General features: G+C 36.4%; 1 protein-coding gene across 5 annotated transcripts in view; it reads right to left on the bottom strand.

Annotated features, from left to right (window-relative positions):
* The window catches only part of CTNND2 (catenin delta 2), a 1,013,144-nt gene that overhangs the window by 481,435 nt on the left and 511,654 nt on the right, over positions 1-20,055 (bottom strand). For all 5 annotated transcript variants that reach the window (XM_021076845.1, XM_021076841.1, XM_021076844.1 and 2 more), the window contains exons 4-5: positions 5,439-5,473; positions 4,207-4,323 (exon numbers count right to left, since the gene is read on the bottom strand). In XM_021076845.1, coding sequence (XP_020932504.1) covers positions 4,207-4,323; positions 5,439-5,473 — 152 coding nt within the window. The remainder of the gene's footprint in view (positions 1-4,206; positions 4,324-5,438; positions 5,474-20,055) is intronic.

A 20,055-nucleotide genomic window follows, 5' to 3' on the forward strand; every position in this document is an offset into this window, starting at 1 on the left:
GATGGCGAAGGTTTTACACATGATTTACATACTGTTTAGGATTGCACTTTTAAAAAAATGGAAAGTGCTAAAAAATACTGATAACTGTATGACACATCTGTGGACTAGAGCAATTATTGCTTGCCTTAGGGTCAAGAAGATGGGTTTGCTAAGAGTCAAATTTTATTTTCATCAGACCTTGGAAATAAAAATAACAAAAACTTTTAAACACAAGAGATTACATGCTATGTGCCTAGGGGTTGAGACTAGTTGCCACTGAAGTAACTTTCCAAGCTGGTTTCAGATTGTGTTTAGCATTGTTTTAGTGTCTTTTGGGTTAGGACTAAGACACTGGCTCTCAAAGGCAGCATGCCAGGTTCAATTCAGCATCAGCTATTCCACGTCTATTCTAGCTAATGAGTCCATTGATTGAATCATCACCCAAACAAAGGATGAACAGGATGTGATGGGCCTGTGCTAACTATATGAAATGTGTCAAAGAGCCACTACATATTGATGCGTTACGTGTATATAAAGAATATAAACATGGTATATTATTCTAGTATTTAGTAGAGTGTCATCCGGGTGGTTCTCTTTGCTCCCCAATTCATTCTCTGCCCTTCTCCCCACAGAGACTCTCACAATGCTCCCTTGGCATTTGGTTTATGATGGGACTTGGCCAGAGGGAGGCATGAGAAGGCAGGAGGAGAGAGAGAGAGGTTAGGATATTTATTCTGCTGCTCCTCAAGCCATGCCTCTTGACTCTGCTGGCACTAGACCTTGATTTTTCCTTTGGGACCAAGGGTGGCAAGGGTTTCCATCTGTTGCTACTCCCTGAGTACCTTTGCAGGCAATTGATTGTTCCCTTAATCTTTCTCTCTCCTTTCTAAATAGTCTCTTAATTAAATTCTCTTCAGTTAAACTCTTTTTGAGTAGAATCTATTTCCCATCTGGACCCTGATACAAATACAAACAGAGGCTGGGATTTTTATTTTATGATATTCTAAGGGCTTAAAATTAGCCATAATTGATCCTCAATATAACAGTCATCTACTCAATATTTAAAAATTAATTTCCTAAATATTACTCAATTAGTTCAGTCTCAAAATGACTTTGAAAATGTTAAGAATAAATGTTTCTTAAGAACAATACTATTCTACACTTCACTGTGGTTCAGATCCATTAGCATAAAACTTTTGAATGGCCCTTTCATCAGCTTTATTTTTTCATTTGTTTTGTTTTGTTTTTATTTTTATTTTTTTCTTTTCCTGTCTTCAAATAAGGAATCAGGGCCTACCAAAAGATCAAATAACTAAAATCCTAGGAATCTTTGAAAAGATAATTCAGTACATAGTAACATAACCTACCTAATTCTTCTAAAAATGAAAAAAATTCAGCTATTAGCAAAGGTATTTCAAAAAATCTTACTGAAGCATGTAATTTTCCTATAATAAAGATACATCCCTTGTAGGTAATCTTTGAATTTTGCAGAAATAAAAATGAACACTAAAAATTCTTTCTGTTTCTTTTGTGTTTCTGTTTCTCTGTTTCTCAGAGTGTTTCAATTTCAAAAGTTCAGGATTGTTAGTTGACTTGAGGTTTTTAAAAAGTTCATGTATTTATCCTTTCTATTTTATTTGTCTCTTCTAGTATTTATTTGTCTCTTCTACTTTTTTATTTTATATTACTTTATCTTTGCATTGCTTTTATTATTATTTCCATCTTTCTAGCTTCTTTTGGTTTATTTAGTTCTTTTTAGTGTTCCCCAAATCAGTACACCATCCTTTATTTTGTCTTTTATTTTATTTTATTTTTCTTTTTAGGGCCGCACCCATGGCATAGAAAAGTTCCCAGGCTAGAGGTCAAATTGGAGCTGCAGTTGCTGGCCTATGCCACAGCCACAGCAATGTAGGATCCGAGCTTCATCTGTGACCTATACCACAGCTCATACCACCACCAGACCCTTAACCCTTTGAGCCAGGCCAGGGATCAAACCCACATCCTCATGGATCCCAGTTGGAATCGTTACCGCTGAGCCACAATGGTAACTCCCGGTGTATTAGTTTTAAGAATAAAATTATGATTTCCTCTGAGTGCAGTTTTCTACCATACCACTATATTTTCATTATAAAATGTTGCTATTTTATTTGCTTTGTAACTTTCCTTGTGCTTCCATTTTGATTCTGTAGATCCAAAAGTATGTATCCTAATTTTAATGTGATTATATTTTTGCTTATCATTATATTATTTACTTTTACTTTTGCTGGATTATTATCAAGGAATGTGGTCTTTCCATACTTTTTAACTTTTAGAATTGTCTTTATAGTTCATTAGCTGGTCAGTTTTTATAAGTTCTCCTTGGCCAGACATAACTAATGTTTATTATTATTCAAAAAAACTTTTAAAATTAATATAATGCATTGATTTGTTAATTATTTATTCCAACATTCTGGGGCTTATTCTTCTAGTAGTCAGTCTAATTCTGAGAAATGTTCATAATATTTTTCATCAACTTGTTTCATTTTTAATAATTTTTAATGTTTAAGTGCTATGTTGTTTGGTGCATACATGTTCAGAGATTTTAACATAATTATAAATTAACATATTTCACTATATAATTCCTTTTTGACCCTTCTTAGTGCTTTTGCATTAAATTCCACTTCATTTCACATTATTCTTCCCAATCCCACTCTTTGTGTTCATTGTATTTGCGGTCACTATTTTGTCTATTCTTTTAATGTCAACATTCATTTTCATTAATATTAATGTGTGTATTAAACATAACATCAGTATTTCATCTTTGTTTACTACAAATTAGAATTTTTATTCTTTTCAAAGAATTCAGTGTGCTTGCATGTAGTGCCAGATTGATACACTTGATTTATCATTTCTATTTTAATTTGTTTTCTTCTTAATGTACACTTTCTTTCATCTGTACTTTCCATGAAAATGGCTATCCCCCAAATCATAATAAAATATACTTCTCTATTATTATATGAAAAATAAGACAGCAAATATTATCCCCTTGACACATTATTCTATATCTGCTTTCCTTACTCTCTAATAAAATGAGTACATGTGATTCAAATATTAATTAAATATAGTTCTAACTACAACTACCTCTACAAAAGAAATATATCTATAGACTTTAAGACAGAAGGGGTAACAACTTTCATTTTAAACTATAAAATACAAAAAAAACTATAATATAAATCATGCCTCTTTTGTAGTTTTATTGAGGGATACATATGGATTAAAATAAATATGGATTTTCATGATGATGCCACTGTAAAAGTAGTGGTGTCATAAAGATCACGAATAAAATGAACTAATATGTAAATTCAATGGTTTTAAGATTACAATGCTATCTTATTCTTATATCTTTTTTTTATATAGCAAATCTTGATGGCTATTCAAGGAAATTTTATTTTTTTAAATTAAGGAATAATATGCTCCACTGATTTCTGATGTAGAAATTATCAAGGTAATGTATGTTTTAATGATTTAATTTTTAGCTTTTTGTGGAATTTTATTAAAATAGGTCAAGAGAATTTTATGATTTATTAAAGTGAGGCTCATTTCAACTCATAGATCTTTTATTTCTAACCACTCTGGTTGAAAAATATATAATTAAGTAGAAAGAAAGAAATCTTTAAACATTCTATTAGGATTAATATAGCCATGTAAGTTAGCTAAATATAGAAATGTAAGGAATTATTGCATAATACTATGGCATAGAACTAAAGAGTACTGTATATATTACAACTTTTTTTTCTATTTTGTAATATAATTGCTCCACTGTTTAAAACCTCGACCAACAATAATTTGTTTTAAAAAAGCACTGACAGTTAACTTTAAGGCAGACATAGTGTTGATTAAACAACTAAATGGTGAGTTCATACAATGTGCTAGTTTAAATGCCAAAAGGGATATCAGAAAATTGCTGAGAATCACCAATATGCCAATAAATGTGAGAAATCCAGACGCCAATTACTGACTTAAGATAGTTTACAACCAAATAGGAATTAGTGTGGAGTAATGCAGGAAGAAAGTAGATAAAAGCAGAGTGAAATGGATAAAATAAGTATAAACAAATCTTGAAATCCTAAAGATACTGATCAAGATATGAATATTATTACATTAAGAATTAGTATATTAATATTGATATTAACCATATAATGCTCTTATATATTAATTATCTTCAAGCTTAATTGTCATTTGACTTACGTTCACTTGTTGAATAGTCTTGTGGGTCAAGTATTCCTGATTCCTGCAGTGATCTAATACAAGAGTCCACCAGTTCAAGACCTGTTGTAAGCTCATCTTCGATATCTTTTTGACCATCTGAAACATAATATTTAAAAAAAATGAACAAACACTTGATAATGTAAATGTTAGAGCTTGAGACTATCATTTAATAATCAAAAATATCTTAACCAAAGATATCACCTTTATGAAATTCTCATTAGACATCATCACATTGTAACCTTTGGACAACAACCACTGAAAACCAAGGCCAGCCAATTCTATGTATTCATGAAGAACATAAAGTTACTAGGAAATTAGGAGAGCTTAACGCCCATGAAATCTTGAGGCATCATAACTACTTCATTTATTTTAGTATCATGGTATTATCATATTCTTTATCATAAGTCTCTTTCTATAGTTCTTAAAAAATTAATCAATATAGATATATGTGAAAGGAAGTGTAAATGCTCATTAAGAAGCTGTACTTCCAAGGTCCATCAATAGAAGAATGGATAAAGAAGATGTGGTACATGTATACAATGGAATACCATTCCGCCATAAAAAAGAATGGAAAATGCCATTTGCAGCAACATGGATGGACCTAGAGATTATCATACTAAGTGAAATAAATCAGACAAAGGCAAAAAAAAAAAAAAGAAGCTGTATTTCCAGCCTAAATAACCACCCACAGGTGAATAAAGAAGATACACACACACAAATACGGAACACTACTCAGTCATAAAAAAGGTTGAAATAATGCCATTTGCAGCAACATGGGTGGACCTAGAGATTATTATACTAAATGAAGTAAGTCAGATAAAACAAATACCATATATGTAGAATCTAAAATGAGACAGATGAACTTATTCAAAAAACAGACACAGTGTCACAGACGCAGAAAACAAACATTATGGTTATCAAAGGGGAAAGGGTTGGGAGAGGAGTAAAGTAGGGGTTTGGGTTAGCATATACAAACTAGTATATATAAAACAGATTTTTAAAAAGGTCCTACTATATAGCATAGGAAGTATATTCAATATCTTGTAATAAAACATAAAGTAAAGGAATATGACAAATTTTATATATATATATATATATATATATATATATCCTTTATATATATTTATATAACTGAATCACCTTGCTCTACATCAGGACCTGACACATTGTAAATCAACTATATTTCAATTTAAAAAAAAAAGAAGCTATACCTTGTGATTGCCAGTGAAACTGCTCTTCTGCTGAACTGTAAAAAAGAGAACATAGCTATCATGAATTGGTTAGAAAGGAAAGAACTCTAGACGTAAGACAAAAAGGTACATTAGGTGTAGTAACGGTGGCTCCATGGAACACCCTTTAATTCCCTATTGAGAAGAGGGATCCCATTATGATACAATTTTAACTTTAATCCATTTGATGTATACGTCTTTTGATTCACAGCTATTAGCATGTTGTAAATGGACAACGTTCAATAATTTTCAGAACAGCTCATTTTTTTTTTACAAATCCCGACCTACTATACTTATTCCTTACAACAGTTTCCACATATTTGCAGTTCTATTCAATGTTAGTTACTTTAAAATACAAGTCTGAATAATTCCATGTAGTCTTTGTAACATATTCTAGTAAGTAACTGTCTCCATTTTCATTATAAAGAGATAAAATAAGTCTGTACCTTCTTCTAGACATATGCAGCCCTTTCCAGTTATTTATATTAAATTAAGTAATATAATGATTATAACACTTTACCACCAATTTAATACACAGTTCACAAATCCTCACTTTACAAATATATCTCATAAAATGACCCAGGCAGAAAGGGTTGCTCACATAAATGATATGCCAAAGGTACTGTGCAGATTGTATCTATGCAGGCCCAAAAATATTATGCTGAATGGTTTATTAAAATACATAAATAAATGTAAAACTTCTAATTATAAACAACTCTTTCACTACATAGGCAAATCATTCCAACATACCATTTTTTTAATGTGTAAATAATTTGTGAGAAATCTAGATGCCAATTACGGACAGGTATGATTTTGAGAATGATTTCCCACACCTACTTCACTAGATCTTTTACTCTGATCAAGCAGCTTCCATGAATAGCTCATCAGTTTCACAACAGCAAGTAGGTTTTAGAACTTTAATCTGTACCTCAGAGATGGGTTCTGAATACATTAGTGGGGGAAAAAAGGGAAGTCTGGTATAAAATCAGAGTTCAGAATAACCGTGATTGATATACATGAATATAAGAGTAGTCCCCTAAGAGACATACGATTTTTTTTAGAGTATCTTGCAGCCAATCCATTTTAGCAAAGTGGAAAATGGTTTTACAATGATGAGAGCTTATAGACAGTTGATGCATGAAATGATAACATTACAAATTCAGTCCAATGCAATTTTTTCTTGCATCAAAAAGATGTAGCATTATATAGTAGTTATCTAACTGCAAAGTTTAACACTTAAAACAGAAATGTTATCCTATAATTTTTGAAAATCACAAAGCATGTTCACTTAGTAAATGGCATTCAATATTAGGGTAGAAATTGCTTTTGTATTTGTAGCGGGTTTTACCCCCAAAGATATGTCCACACCAGATCCCTAGATATTGTGAAATGGTACTTATTGGAAAAGCATTTTTATAGATGTAATTAAGTTAAAGATCTTCAAATGAGATCATCCTAAATCCAATGACAAGTGTCCTTATTAAAGATACTTGAGGAGAAAGACACAGAGGAGAAGGCTGTGTGAAGACAGAGGCAGAGGTTGGAGTTATAAGTCAAGGAATGAATGGAGCCACTGGAACCTGCAAGAGTTAAGAAAAGATCCTCCTTGGAGTTCCCACCATGGTGTAGTGGGTTAAGAATCTGACTGCAGAGGCTTGGGTCACTGTGGAGGCACTGGTTCACTTCTACACAGCATGAAGAATTGGCCCAGCATTGTGGATTAAGGATCTGGTGTTGCTGCAGCTACAACTGTGGCATAGGTCACATCCATGGCTCAGCTTCAATCCTTGGCCCAGAAACTTCCGTATATTTTGGGTGCAGCTGCTAAAAAAAAAAAAAAAAAATCCTCCCCTTTAGCCTTCCTAGAGAACGTAGCCCTGTTAACACACCTGGATTCTGAAGTTCTGGCCTCCCAAACTATGATGTAATAAATTTCTTTTAAGCCACTCAGTTGTAGTAATTTGTACAGCAGTCCAAAGAAACCAAGATGGTGTTTTTTTGATACAATAAAATGTTCTCATGTTATATCTTTCAGGATTTACTGCCATCTCCTTGCAACTACTTTCCTTTTACCAGTTTAGTCCTTTGCTAAGTACTTGTTGAATACCTGAGCTCTGATAATTCATAATAATCACAAGTATCTTTTGGTAGATGAGGGATAACTGGCTATTGACCAATTACACACACACACACACACACACACACACACACACACACACACACACATGCATATATATGAATTTGACCACACACACCATAAGGAACTCAGAAGGTATTCAAACTAATCTCTGCAACTCCAAAGCTCACAGAACAGAGCTGACTTTAGACTATAAAACAGAGCTACAGTAATTAAAACAGTATGGTACTGGCACAAAAACACATGGATCAATGGAAGAGAATAGAGTCCAAAAATGAACATATACACACTATAGTCAATTAATCTATGACAAAGGAGGCAGAAACATAAAATGGAAAAAAGGCAGTCTCTTCAATGAGTGCTGCTGGGCAAGATGGACAGCCACATGTAAAAGAATGAAATTAGAATGCTGTCTAACACCATATAGAAAAATCAACTCAAAATGGATTAAGACCAGATACTATGAAACTACAAGAAGAAGAAAACATAGGCAGAACATTATTTGATATAAATTATAGCATTTTAGGGGATCCATACCCTAAAGGAAAGGAAACAAAAGCAAAAGCAAACGAACGGGACCTAAGTAAATTTAAACGCTTTTACACAGCAAAGAAAACCACTGACAAAATGAAAAGATAACTTAATGAATGAGAGAAGATATTTGCAAATGATATGACTGACAAGGACTTATTTCTGAAATATACAAAGAGCTTATACAACTCAGTATCAAAAAAACCAAACAACTTGATTTTAAAAATGGGCAGAACTGAATATAGACATTTTTTTTCTAAAAAAGAAATAGAGATAGCCAACAGGTACATACAAAGATGTTCATGAAATGATGCATGTGAAAAGATTACAGAAACACAAATCAAAACCATGAAGTATCACCTCATACATGTCAGAATGGGGATCATTAAAAAGAACACAAATAAATGTTGGTGAGGATGTGGAGAAAAGGGAACCTTGGTACACTGTTGGTGGGGATATAAATTGGTTCAGCCACTGTGGAAAATAGTATGGAGATTTTTCAAAAAATTGAAGACAACTACCATATGACCCAGCAATTCCACTCCTGAGTATATATCCAAAAATCCCACACCAGTAATTTGAAAAGATACATGCATCCCAATGTTCATAGCAGCATTACTTACAGTAGCCAAGATATGGAAGCAACCTAAGTGTCCATTAACAAATGAATGGATAAAGAATACATGCTGTATGTGTACACATTCACATACTCACACAATGGAATACTACTCAGCCATCAAAGGGAAAGGTTGACAATTTGAAGCAATGTGGATGGACTTGGAAGGCATTACAGTAAGTGAAATATGTCAGGTAAAGAAAGACAAGTACTGTAGGATATAGGTGGAACAACAAACTAGTGAATAAACATCAAAGGAGCAAACTCACAGTTATAGAAAACAACCTAGAGGTTACCAATGGAGAGACAGAAGGAAGGAGGGTCAAGACCAGGGGTAGAGGATAAAATAAATAGGATTATGTGAAAACATATGTGAACCTTTGAAAATTGTAAAGCAGTAGAGAATTTAAAGAATCTTCCATTCGATCAGAGTTCCTGTTGTAGTTCAGAGGGTTAAGAACCCAACAGTGTCTGTGAGGATGCAGGTTTGATCCTTGGCCTTGTTCAGTGGGTTAAGGAAATGGCATTGCCAAAAGCTGCAACCATCTGCACAGGTTGCAGAAGGGGCTTGCATCCAATGTTGCCATGGCTGTAGTGTAGGCCTGCAGCTCCTGCTCTGATACGACCCCTAGCACAGGAACTTCCATATTCATATGCCACAGGTGTGACCATGAAAAGACAAAATTAAAAAAAAAAAGAAAGACTCTTCCATTCAATGAAAAAAAAAAGTCATAAAGGGAAACACACTTGTCACACATGTTACTTTCCACCTGAAGCAATAAGAGTGGGCAAGTCACTGGAAGTTTCTTCCATGGTTCAGCAAAGCCTCCACTCTCCTCTCCTTTCAGGCATACTGAAGACCCTTCCCGGCCCCGTTGCATGTAGATGGGTCATGGGAAAGTCTGCGAGAGGAGGTTACAAGTGCCATCTCCTGCCCTAAGCACAGAAGGGCGGGCATGAGCTCTCCATATGCTCTCCTTGATAAGTGCTGTGTTGAGGTGCGTCCCTGAGTAACCATGTGGAAGGAAGATTTCTGCCAATCCAGAGAAGACATGACATGAATGAGAGATAAACCACCTTAAAAAACAAATAAACAAAACCCCAAAAACCTCTGAAGTTGGAGGGTTGTTTGTTTTCGGTAGAATAAATGTCATGCTGAATAATACAGAAATGTGCCATTGTTTTTGTTCATAAGCCATTTCCTGCTTCTCCACCTTTCATTTCCATATCCTGGAGCTGAAAGAAAATGTCTCAGGTCTGCTTAGCACAAGTAAGGTGGTGCCCTGCTTTTACTCATCTTTTGAGATCTAGCCACTCATCTACAATAACGGGTGATTTCATATACAGAGCTACACATAACATGGTAACATAATATTTACTTTTTGTTCATCTCTTTGGAAAGTGTTTCAATTTTATGTGCAACTGAAACAAGAAGAAACGCTTTTTTACTACAACAGAAAAAATACCATTGACAATGGATATGAAACTATCCTCTCAAAGCAGAGACTTTTGGGCAGACAAAGAGCATTAATCACTTAAATGGCTTCCTGATTCCTTTAGCACAGTTAAAACACATTAAAAGTATGACCGATCATAGGAAATAGAAGTCCCAGGAGAAACTGCGTTTGGATTTTATTTCCTTTAAGTGAACACTTTACTCCCTCTGTTAGGAGATTCAGATTCTGTACAATTGTATATTTTAAGCATTTTATTCTCTCTCTTAAAAACTGCTCTAAGGCGAATGCTCTTTTAAAAAGCCAACTATTTATTCATTTGATAAACACAAGGTATGCGTATATCTCAGGCACTCTTATTATCAGGTGATAGGAATTACTCACAATTATATCATTTTATTTGATATAAAAGTCATTTTTGAGGCTGTCAAAACTTCAATGCATGTTCAATTTTAGGAAATAAAGTTTGCTTTCACTACTGAAATGCTATTTCTTGAAATAGAAATAGTTTCTAAAGATTGAACTTAATAAAAATATAGATATAATTTATATAAGTCCATATATATTTAAACATAACTTTGTAGGAGTTCCCATCGTGGCGCAGTGGTTAACAAATCTGACTAGGAACCATGAGGTTGCGGGTTCGGTTCCTGCCCTTGCTCAGTGGGTTAACGATCTGACGTTGCCATGAGCTGTGGTGCAGGTTGCAGACACGGCTCCGATCCTGTGTTGCTGTGGCTCTGGCGTAGGCCGGGGGCTACGGCTCTGATTCGACCCCTAGCCTGGGAACCTCCACATGCCGCGGGAGTGGCCCAAAGAAATAGCAAAAAGACAAAACAAAACAAAACAAAACAAACTTTGTATAAGTTCCAGAGCCCAATTACTGTGAGAATGTATATATTTATAACAAAGACTATTGTAAGTAACATTTAGCTTTGAGACATATACATAATAGATACATAAACTGGTAAAGCTAGGAAAGAACTTTAAAAATAATATATCAATAGCACAAATCCTAGTAGCTAGGTTGATAGCTTTCAGTTTATACCAGATGATATTCTAACTGATTTATAGTTATTCTTCATGATGAACCTTTTGAGAGAGGTGATATTTTCCCATTTTATAGATAATGAAACTGAGGAAGTTTTTAAGGAATATGCTGGAAGTCCCATAGTCAGCAAGTAAAGCAGCCCGGATTAGGTCCCTGGCTATCTGTTTCTAGAGGCCACATTATGAATTAATATTCTGTTCATACCCTTGGCTCAAAAATTGAACTCCTATGCAATTAAAAAGAAAAACACAAGCATAAACACCAAAACTAAGTTGAAAAAACAAGCCACATCCTGGGAGAAGATATTTGCAATGCATGTAGCTTACAAAGGGTTAGTTTCTAGGAGTTCCTGTTGTGGCTCTGTGGTAACGAACGCAACTAGTATCCAAAAGGATGTGGGTTCGGTCCTTGGCCTCACTCAGTGGGTTAACGATCTGGTGTTGTCGTGAGCTGTGGTGTAGGTTGCAGATGAGGCTCAGATTTGGTATTGCTGTGGCCGGGGCATTGGCCAGAGGATACAGCTCTGATTCAACCCCTAACCTGGGAACGTCCATATGCCGTGGGTGCAGCCCTAATAAGACAAAAAATAAAAATAAAAAATAAAATAAATATATAAATCAAAGGATTAGTTTCCAGAGCATTTAAATAACATCTACAAATCAGTGAGATAGAGATTAAACAATCAAATGGAAGGGAGGTCAACAAGTCCATGTATGACTGATATAGAGCAGAAAAATCACAAATGTATGGCCACTGAACACACTAAAAGACCCTTAACTCTATTAGGAACTGAAAGAATAGAAATTGAAAGCTACCTCTTTGGTTTTTATAACACAGGGTGCAAAACAATTAGAAAGTCTGACTGTACTAAGTGTTGGAGATGAGATGAGGACATGTAGCTCTCACAAACTGTATGTGGGGGAGTAAATTAGTGAAACACTTGAGTGAACTGCGAGTTAATACGTGATAATGTCATATGTACAAATACCCAATCACCCAGAGAATCTGCTTCTAGGTAAAGCCTCTAGAAAAACCTGTGTACCGAAGCCCAGAAGACCTGTACCAGACTGTTCATGCCTACATGTTAGCAGAAGCAAAACAATGGAAACAATCTAAGAAATCAGGACTGGGAGAATGGACAGATATAATGATACAATTCCATATCACAGACGACGTATTTGTGGGATAAACACTATTTGGCGGCAAAAACAAATTAGCCAGATACACAATGTATCAACATCGTAAGGCTCAAAGGCAAAATATAGAGTGGAAAATGCTAATTGCACATGATACATACTGCATGACCCCAATTATGTAAATTTTTAAAGCATAGATTAAACCATATTATATATAAATACATACTTATTCTCAACACACAAGGGTTATTCTTGAGTTTAAGCTAATATACATGTATATAACGTGTATAGATAATATATATACACATATTAGATATAATTAGAGAGAAATAACAGAGAGAAATAAGTCTGAGGAGGGGTAGAAAAGGGAATTTCACTTTTGTCTCTCTTGTTTTATATTATGAAAAATAAGGAGAAACGTTAACACTAAGAATGTCTTTGATACTTGAAATAGGGAAGTCTCGTAATTCTTACATTTCTTTATTTATTTATTTTAATTCTTACATTTAGAAACAAGTTTAGTTAAATGCTTTCATAAAGCCCTGTGATACAATTCTATAGCATGGTCTCATCATTGTCAGAATCATTCACAGTTGAAATTCAAATGAGGCAAAACAATTCTGAAATACATAAGTATAAACAGAGGAAAGAAATGGTTTTGAATATAATCTTTTTTCTCTCTTTGGCACATAGAAAAATGATAGTACCACTTTTACTACAGTTCGAGTTTGACATAGTTTGAACATTTCAAGTAAGAAACAGTAACTTTCAAGTTCTGAGGGCATGAGGTGAGGGTGGGGGGCTAGTTTAAATCAAAGAATAAACTTTGAGTTCCTTGAGAAGTCATTTTCGCCCTCATCATTTCTAGCATGACGGTTTCCTTATCCGCCTCTGGGCCATTTCTAATAAAAAATATATATGAAAGTTTCGATGGTTTTCTTAATGTCAGGAAAAGACACAAAGTAAACCATTACCAAAAGCTACCCTATCCGTTATGAACCTGCTCAAATACATTTTCTTATTTTCTTTTTCAACTTTTGGATGCCCAAAGCATCAGTCCATGTATGGTATCATGTGGCGTATTTGTGCTCACAATATAGTTCAAAATGAAATAAAGGAAAGGAACAATGAGTTTTTCGTTAGTCTGCTTTCAAGTTAAGCAATGTACCTAAAACATAAGCCAGAAAAACTGGTGAAGTGAACTGCTTCCGAACTGACATTTGATTGTTGCTTATAGGAGCAAAAGGCCTTATATTTACGATGTTCTTATTGACCTGTGGTCATGTTCTGATATAGTCTTTTTCAGTATATGGTTTTGTATGCAGCCACATCACAAAAATAACCACTGGTTGCAAAATAAAATGACCTGGGTCAAAAGTCCCAAATACTGTGGACATAAAACATATTTAGAAAAAATGATGAGAAGCAGTACCCTCAGAGCTTTGTTTAGACTGCTGTTGCCCTTGCATGTTAGTGCTGGGTATCCAGTCCTTATTAGTGTGGTTGGCGAGCAACCCTGCTTCCCCTAGAGCTTTCTGCGAGACTGATTTCCTTTCAGTCTCTTGCTCAATATGGTCTCTAGAAGCATCTGTGATATATTCCCAAATGAACGGCATGACAGCTCCACGGTGTAGTTACAGTGTTTCTTTCTTTCTTTCTCAGATCAAACATCTTCTATCTGCGTTAATTATTTTCATCAAAATGTACTTCCACAGCTATTATAATAATTTTACAGGGACATAGTGGACCACAAAGCCCCTAAACTAGGAGGCTGTGTGCGTGTTACCAGGTGTGTGGGCTGAAAAGCCAGGCCTTCTGAGACTGGAGCCTGGCTCAGCTAAATTCGTTAATATCAAGTCATTTATACATCAACTGATCAGGTACATCTTGAGTAAGTATGCAACTATTTCTGAGTTTATTATAACATTGTTAAAGTGGTTTATATGGCTTATATGATTTATTCTAAGCTAATATGTCCCTCAGAGTACACTGCAGTCCACTGTGGGAGGGTCAAAATGGGGACAGACACGGGAAAATAGGAAGAGGGGATATGAAGAAAATACCCAGGAATGGTGTGACTGTGCCCAGGTTCTTGGTCACAACCAGTCCTGGAGAAAATGGTCAAACAATGTCACCACAAACCCTTGGTGAGTGCTCAGGATGGCTTTAGGCTTACAGAACAGGGAGACACAGTGACAGCTCCCCATGACCTGGCAGGGAACAGACAGTGAGCACCCAGAACTGGGGCGACCATTGCATGAAGAGGTGTGTTCACAGCACTACAGTCCACAGGGCCGTGGGATCCCTCAGCACAGCACTTACTCAGCCTCAATTTCTCCATCTGTAAAATGGGGCCATTACTAGAAATTCCCCCAAAGGGACCTTGTGAAAGTTAACTGTGTAATATATGTAAAACCCATAAAACAGTGCTGAGAACATAGGACTCATTAAAAACAAAGAATGGGTAGACAATGAGGGTCTACTGTATAGCACAGGGAACTATATCCAATCTCCTGGGGTAAAATAAACCATAATGGAAAGGAATATTTAACAAACAAAAAAATGTGTAAATGCGTATAATAAGCCACTTTGCTGTACAACATAAATGAGGACAACATTGTAAATCAACTATAACTTAAAAATAATAAACAAAAAACTCAAAAACAAATAAAAAAACTGTTAGCATCATCACATGCAGAAGAACAGAGGCCTGAGAGAAAACTACTCGTAAAATCAAAAGTTCAATAGGTCAACCTATGGAACTGCACTTGTCTGTGTTGGGAGGCATTCATATTACCACACAAATACATTAAAAGGTTTGCAGAATTTTTTTTTTCTCTTCTAGGCTGCACCAGTGACATATGGAAGTTCCCTGGGATAGGGATCGAATCCAAGCCGCAGCCACTGACCTACACCACAGCCGTAGCAACTTGGGATTCAAGCTTCATCTGCAACCTCTGCCACAGCTCTCAGCAATATGGGATCTTTAACCCACTGAGTGAGGCCAGGGATCGAACCCTCATCCTCATGCATACCAGTCAGGTTCTTAACGGCTGAGCCACCACGGGAAGTCTGTAGAATTTAAAATGTCTTTCCCCCCCCCACCCACTTTAAACTAGGGAAGGAGAAAAGGCAGTCTGTGATTTCCAAAGGAAGACAATTTGCTTTTTAGACGTTAAGTTTTACAATCAGTCTGCACAGGATGCCTCCCCAGACAACTGCCACTGTTCTTGTCAGAGTGAAAACCTTAAAGACTGTTTGCTGTTTCCAAAACTGTGGAAGAAAATAAACCAGACCCCAAATTGCAATTATTAATTTCTTTTTAGTTTGAGGCCAGGGAAATTCATATTGCTAAGCTAATTGTGTTGCAGGTGGTGAAGGACAAATCACCCAGGCAATAGGTACTTGCAAAGTGATAAGCTCCCAGACCGTAGTCTGGATACACACGGCCCCAGTGTTTATCACAGAGGATCATGATGCTGTCAGGTTTGTGAGCTGGCCAGACAGTCTAACGAGGAGTTCTGTTTTGTCTTAATTCCTTCAGAATACATACTTGAGTTTTTAGCAACCATCAAGAATTAGCCGTAGGTTCAATCACCCGTAATGTGCTATCTACACAAAGCCAATTCTCTCTTTTTGAAATGTTCTTATAGTTTTGGAGTTGATTGTCCTTATATTACAACAGACATATTATGTGTAAAATTCAGCATCGGAAGAAGGAACAAATGGTGAATTGTAAACTAGAGAATTCTCACGTTCTATTTCCCTCGGTAGTTTTGAGGAGACTTCTCTCACACAGACAAGGCAAGGTATTTTCTTAAATGCCTGCACGAGTACCTAAGAATTTCACAATAGCTGAAGTAAAACGCCTGAATGCCAGCCACACTAGGCAACGCAATTCTGGAATATCTCTGTCTGCTCCATAAATGGAATGTACAAATTGCAATTTAAGATGACCAGGGATACTGTTAAACAAATGACTCTGAAATTACTCACTTTGAAGGGCTTCCCAAACCATCAAAAATTGAATATCTTGTGTAGTTAATGTGCTAAGCACTTCCTACTCTGTTCTACATTGTTATATTAATGATCTCTTTTGGTGTTCACTGTGACTCACTGTTAGATCTTTGATGAACCTGAATGCTTTGTTCATTGATCCTGAGGGTGAACAGAAAGTTCACTGTGTTTTGCAGTTTGATCATTCATAACTGATTTCTGAAGTAAGAGAAGGCTAGCTGATATGTTTGCTGACAGAGGTGTGCATTTATCAAGGTTCCAAGCTTTAGACTTTTGCATTCAATATCCCAGGATTATCCCCACTGTTAAGGGTCTTCTCAGTGAAAGGAGCACCTTAACCTCAGGGACATCACTGAGCAAAAGGAGGTATCAGGTTTATGTCTTCCTAGCTTCCTGTGATTGTGTGTATGGGCAGGACTGAGGGAGAAGTGTGTTTACATCTGTAGGTGTGTGTTAACTTGTATGTACATATGGGGGTCCCTCATTCTTCCTCTAAAACACATCGATTTGCTCACAGCTTTTCTTTCACCTGCTCTGACTTCATAAGTGTGTGGTCCTGTACAGATACATCATGCCCTGGATACTGAGTTTGGCTAAAATTGATATGGTCTTATTAATATAAGTGAAGTTAACACCCCCTTAGATATTTAAGGGATATTTATGCAAATCACTATTAGCTGTTTTACAGGAAAGACAAAACTGAATCTTATGTTTCGTGACTCTGAGTATCAACAGTTGATCTGTAAAAATAAACTTCAATTTTAGTGCCCCTGCAGAGCAGAAACTATGTCAAAGTCATGAACCACTTTCATGGTATTATAGCTTTACTTCCTGATGAGCTGTAGCAAGTGGTCTTTAAACTATTCGAAGGTTCAATTCAAATGTTTAACGGGTGTATAAACGTTCATAGCAATCTATTGATAATTTCCAAAAACTGGAAACAACCTAATGTCTTGCAACATGAGAGTGGTTAAACAAGCTAATAATATATCCATACCAAGGAGAGGGATGTAGCAATAAAAAAGGAAACTGAGTTTTGATTTATGTAATAAGCAGCAACTTGGAAAAGATCTCAAGGGCATTATGCTAAGGGAACGAGATAAAGAACATTCCTAAAACAACAAAATTAGAGAAGTGGAAAACAGGAGTGACTGTCAGGGCTTCGGGAGGCAGGATAAGTGTGGGTGTGGCTATAATGCAGGTAGCAGGAAGAGGCTTAGGAGTGATGGAACAGTCTGGAATCTTCATTATGACAGTGGTTCCAGGAGCTAATTAGGTATTAAAATTGCAAAGAACTAAACGCACACCCAAGAGTGCACGTAACTCTGGAGAAATCTGAGGATGGTACTAAGGGCAATTTCCTGGTCATGAGAGGGACGATGCTGTAACTGGCAGGAACTGGGAGAAAGTACAGGACACTTCTCTGTGTGTTTTATTCTGCAACTTCCTATGAATCTATGATCATTTCCAAATAAAAAAGTAAAAAACAATTCAGTGGGGTATAGTTTAGGATCACTTTATTTCTTTGCCCTGAATAGATTTTTCTCTATGCAAAAAGATACTCAATTATTCCCATGTAATAATTAAAAGAGAATTAAAAGTAGATTGGAAATACTGGAGTAAAGAGGAAGGAACTAATGAAAGAGGAAAGAAAAGAACAAAAGACACCAGTGCTCCCTTGTGATTATCCTTTTTGTTCTCCATCCTCAGCAAGCAGAGCTCAGGGGACCCTGCCCTGGGCTCATTTCTGCTTTGTTCTGTAAATGAAGGCATTATCTGTGGAGCATAATATACCAATCATACTACCCACTGCCAGTCAGATGCAAGGAACCCTGCTGCTTCTCAAGGAAAACTTCCCCATTACATCTCAGCTTTCTGTTCACCATGGCCCCATACTCACTTCTGTCGCTCTGTTTTCAGAGAGGAAACTTTAAAATGGTATTTTGACTTATAGTACGAGAGCAAAGCATATGTCTTAATGCATTCTACGTGACTTTAAGACCTCACACAGTATAATTCATTGATTTTCTAGAAGCATATTTATGGAAGTTAGGCTTTCACCTGGCAGATATGCCTTACTTCTCAAGCTAATTTACAGGGGGTCTTCTGCAATGCCAACCTACTTCCACGACCCCCTCCCCACTATCCCGACTCCTGGAAATTAGTCTACTTGATTACATCTGGCCATGCCTTTCCATAATTATTGCAGTGGAGAAAAATCATACATCAGAAAGAAATTATTCTTTCCAGTTTTTTGTTTTGTTTCTTGTTTTTGTTTTCTTTTTAGGATTGCATCTGTGGGACATGGAAGTTCCCAGGCTAGGGGTCAAATCAGAGCTGCAACTGCCGGCCTACACCACAGACATAGCAATGCTGGATCCTTAACACAATGAGTGAGGCCAGGGAACAAACCCACATCCTCCTATTAGTCAGGCTCTTAACCCACTGAGCCACAATTGAAACTCCTCTTTCCAAACTTCAAAGTCAGATAATGAAACTGAAAAGCTAGTTCAGCCTCCCCACCTTTGCTTTGCAGGCCATCACATGGCAGCTGCATTTGTCCTGAGCTCTCCTTTTAAGAAAGAATGAGAATTTGGTGGGTTTTACAAAATTTTTAATTTTAAAAAATTTTTATGGCTGCATTGGCCACACATGGAAGCTCCCAGGCCAGAAGCTGAATCTGAGCTTCAGCTGCAACCTTCGCCACAGCTACAGAGATGCTGAATCCTTTAAGCCCACTGTGCTGGGCTGGGGATCAAACACGTACCTCTGCAACCAGCTGGGCCACTGCAAGAGGATCCTTAACCCACTGCGCCAAAGCAAGAACTCCAAAAAAGAATGAGAGTTTGAACATGAGGTTTTACAAAACCATTGTATTGCTTGTCAAATGTATAAAATCATTCAAAAAATCATGAATCAAAAAATATTCCAGTGCTTTTAAAATATATAAAGCATTTCTTTCCTCAAATCATTTTCAAGATACGTAGCCTCTACCCATCCATTCTCTACGGTAAATGTCCCTTGAAACTCACTTTTTGTCATCTCTTTCCTGGTATAATAAAGAGCTCTATGCCTATAGGACAGGAGGAACTCCTCCCACAGACAAATATACTCTTCTTGACCCAACTTTGGTTTGGCTCTTTTGGGTTTTCTTTTCAACCAGGCTCAATCTTGGGCTCTCATGTCTTTCCTTGTAGAGTCCAGTTCTACCAAGAATCCTATTAAGTCAGGTTACCCGGAATCCCCCACTCTCACTATCTGATCACCCCTGATATCTGATCAGGTTTCCCATCTTCTACCACACCCTGGGCAGTATCTGATCACTGGCTGGACTTCAGCAAGAATCCTGTTAGGTCTGTTCAGCCAAAATCCCTCCCTTTCTCTTGATGCATTCTATTGGTGAGTTTCCATCCACTCACTGCCATGCTGCTCCTTGGCAGTCAATTCCCACTTTTCTTTGTATTTGGAGTTGAGCCCAATCTCTCCTTTCTAGGGTTAAACCCCATTGTGGTAGCTGCACTGTCTCCTCTCATAAAGTCTGACTTCTTGTTCTTCAACAAGTGTCACTGATTGATTTTTTTTTCTTTCATACCATCACAAGCGTCATGAGCCTGAGACCTGTGCAGCTGTATGGAATGCCACGCTCAGAGGGCCCCA

Source organism: Sus scrofa, chromosome 16 (genome assembly GCF_000003025.6).
Source record: "Sus scrofa isolate TJ Tabasco breed Duroc chromosome 16, Sscrofa11.1, whole genome shotgun sequence".
NCBI lineage: Eukaryota > Metazoa > Chordata > Mammalia > Artiodactyla > Suidae > Sus > Sus scrofa.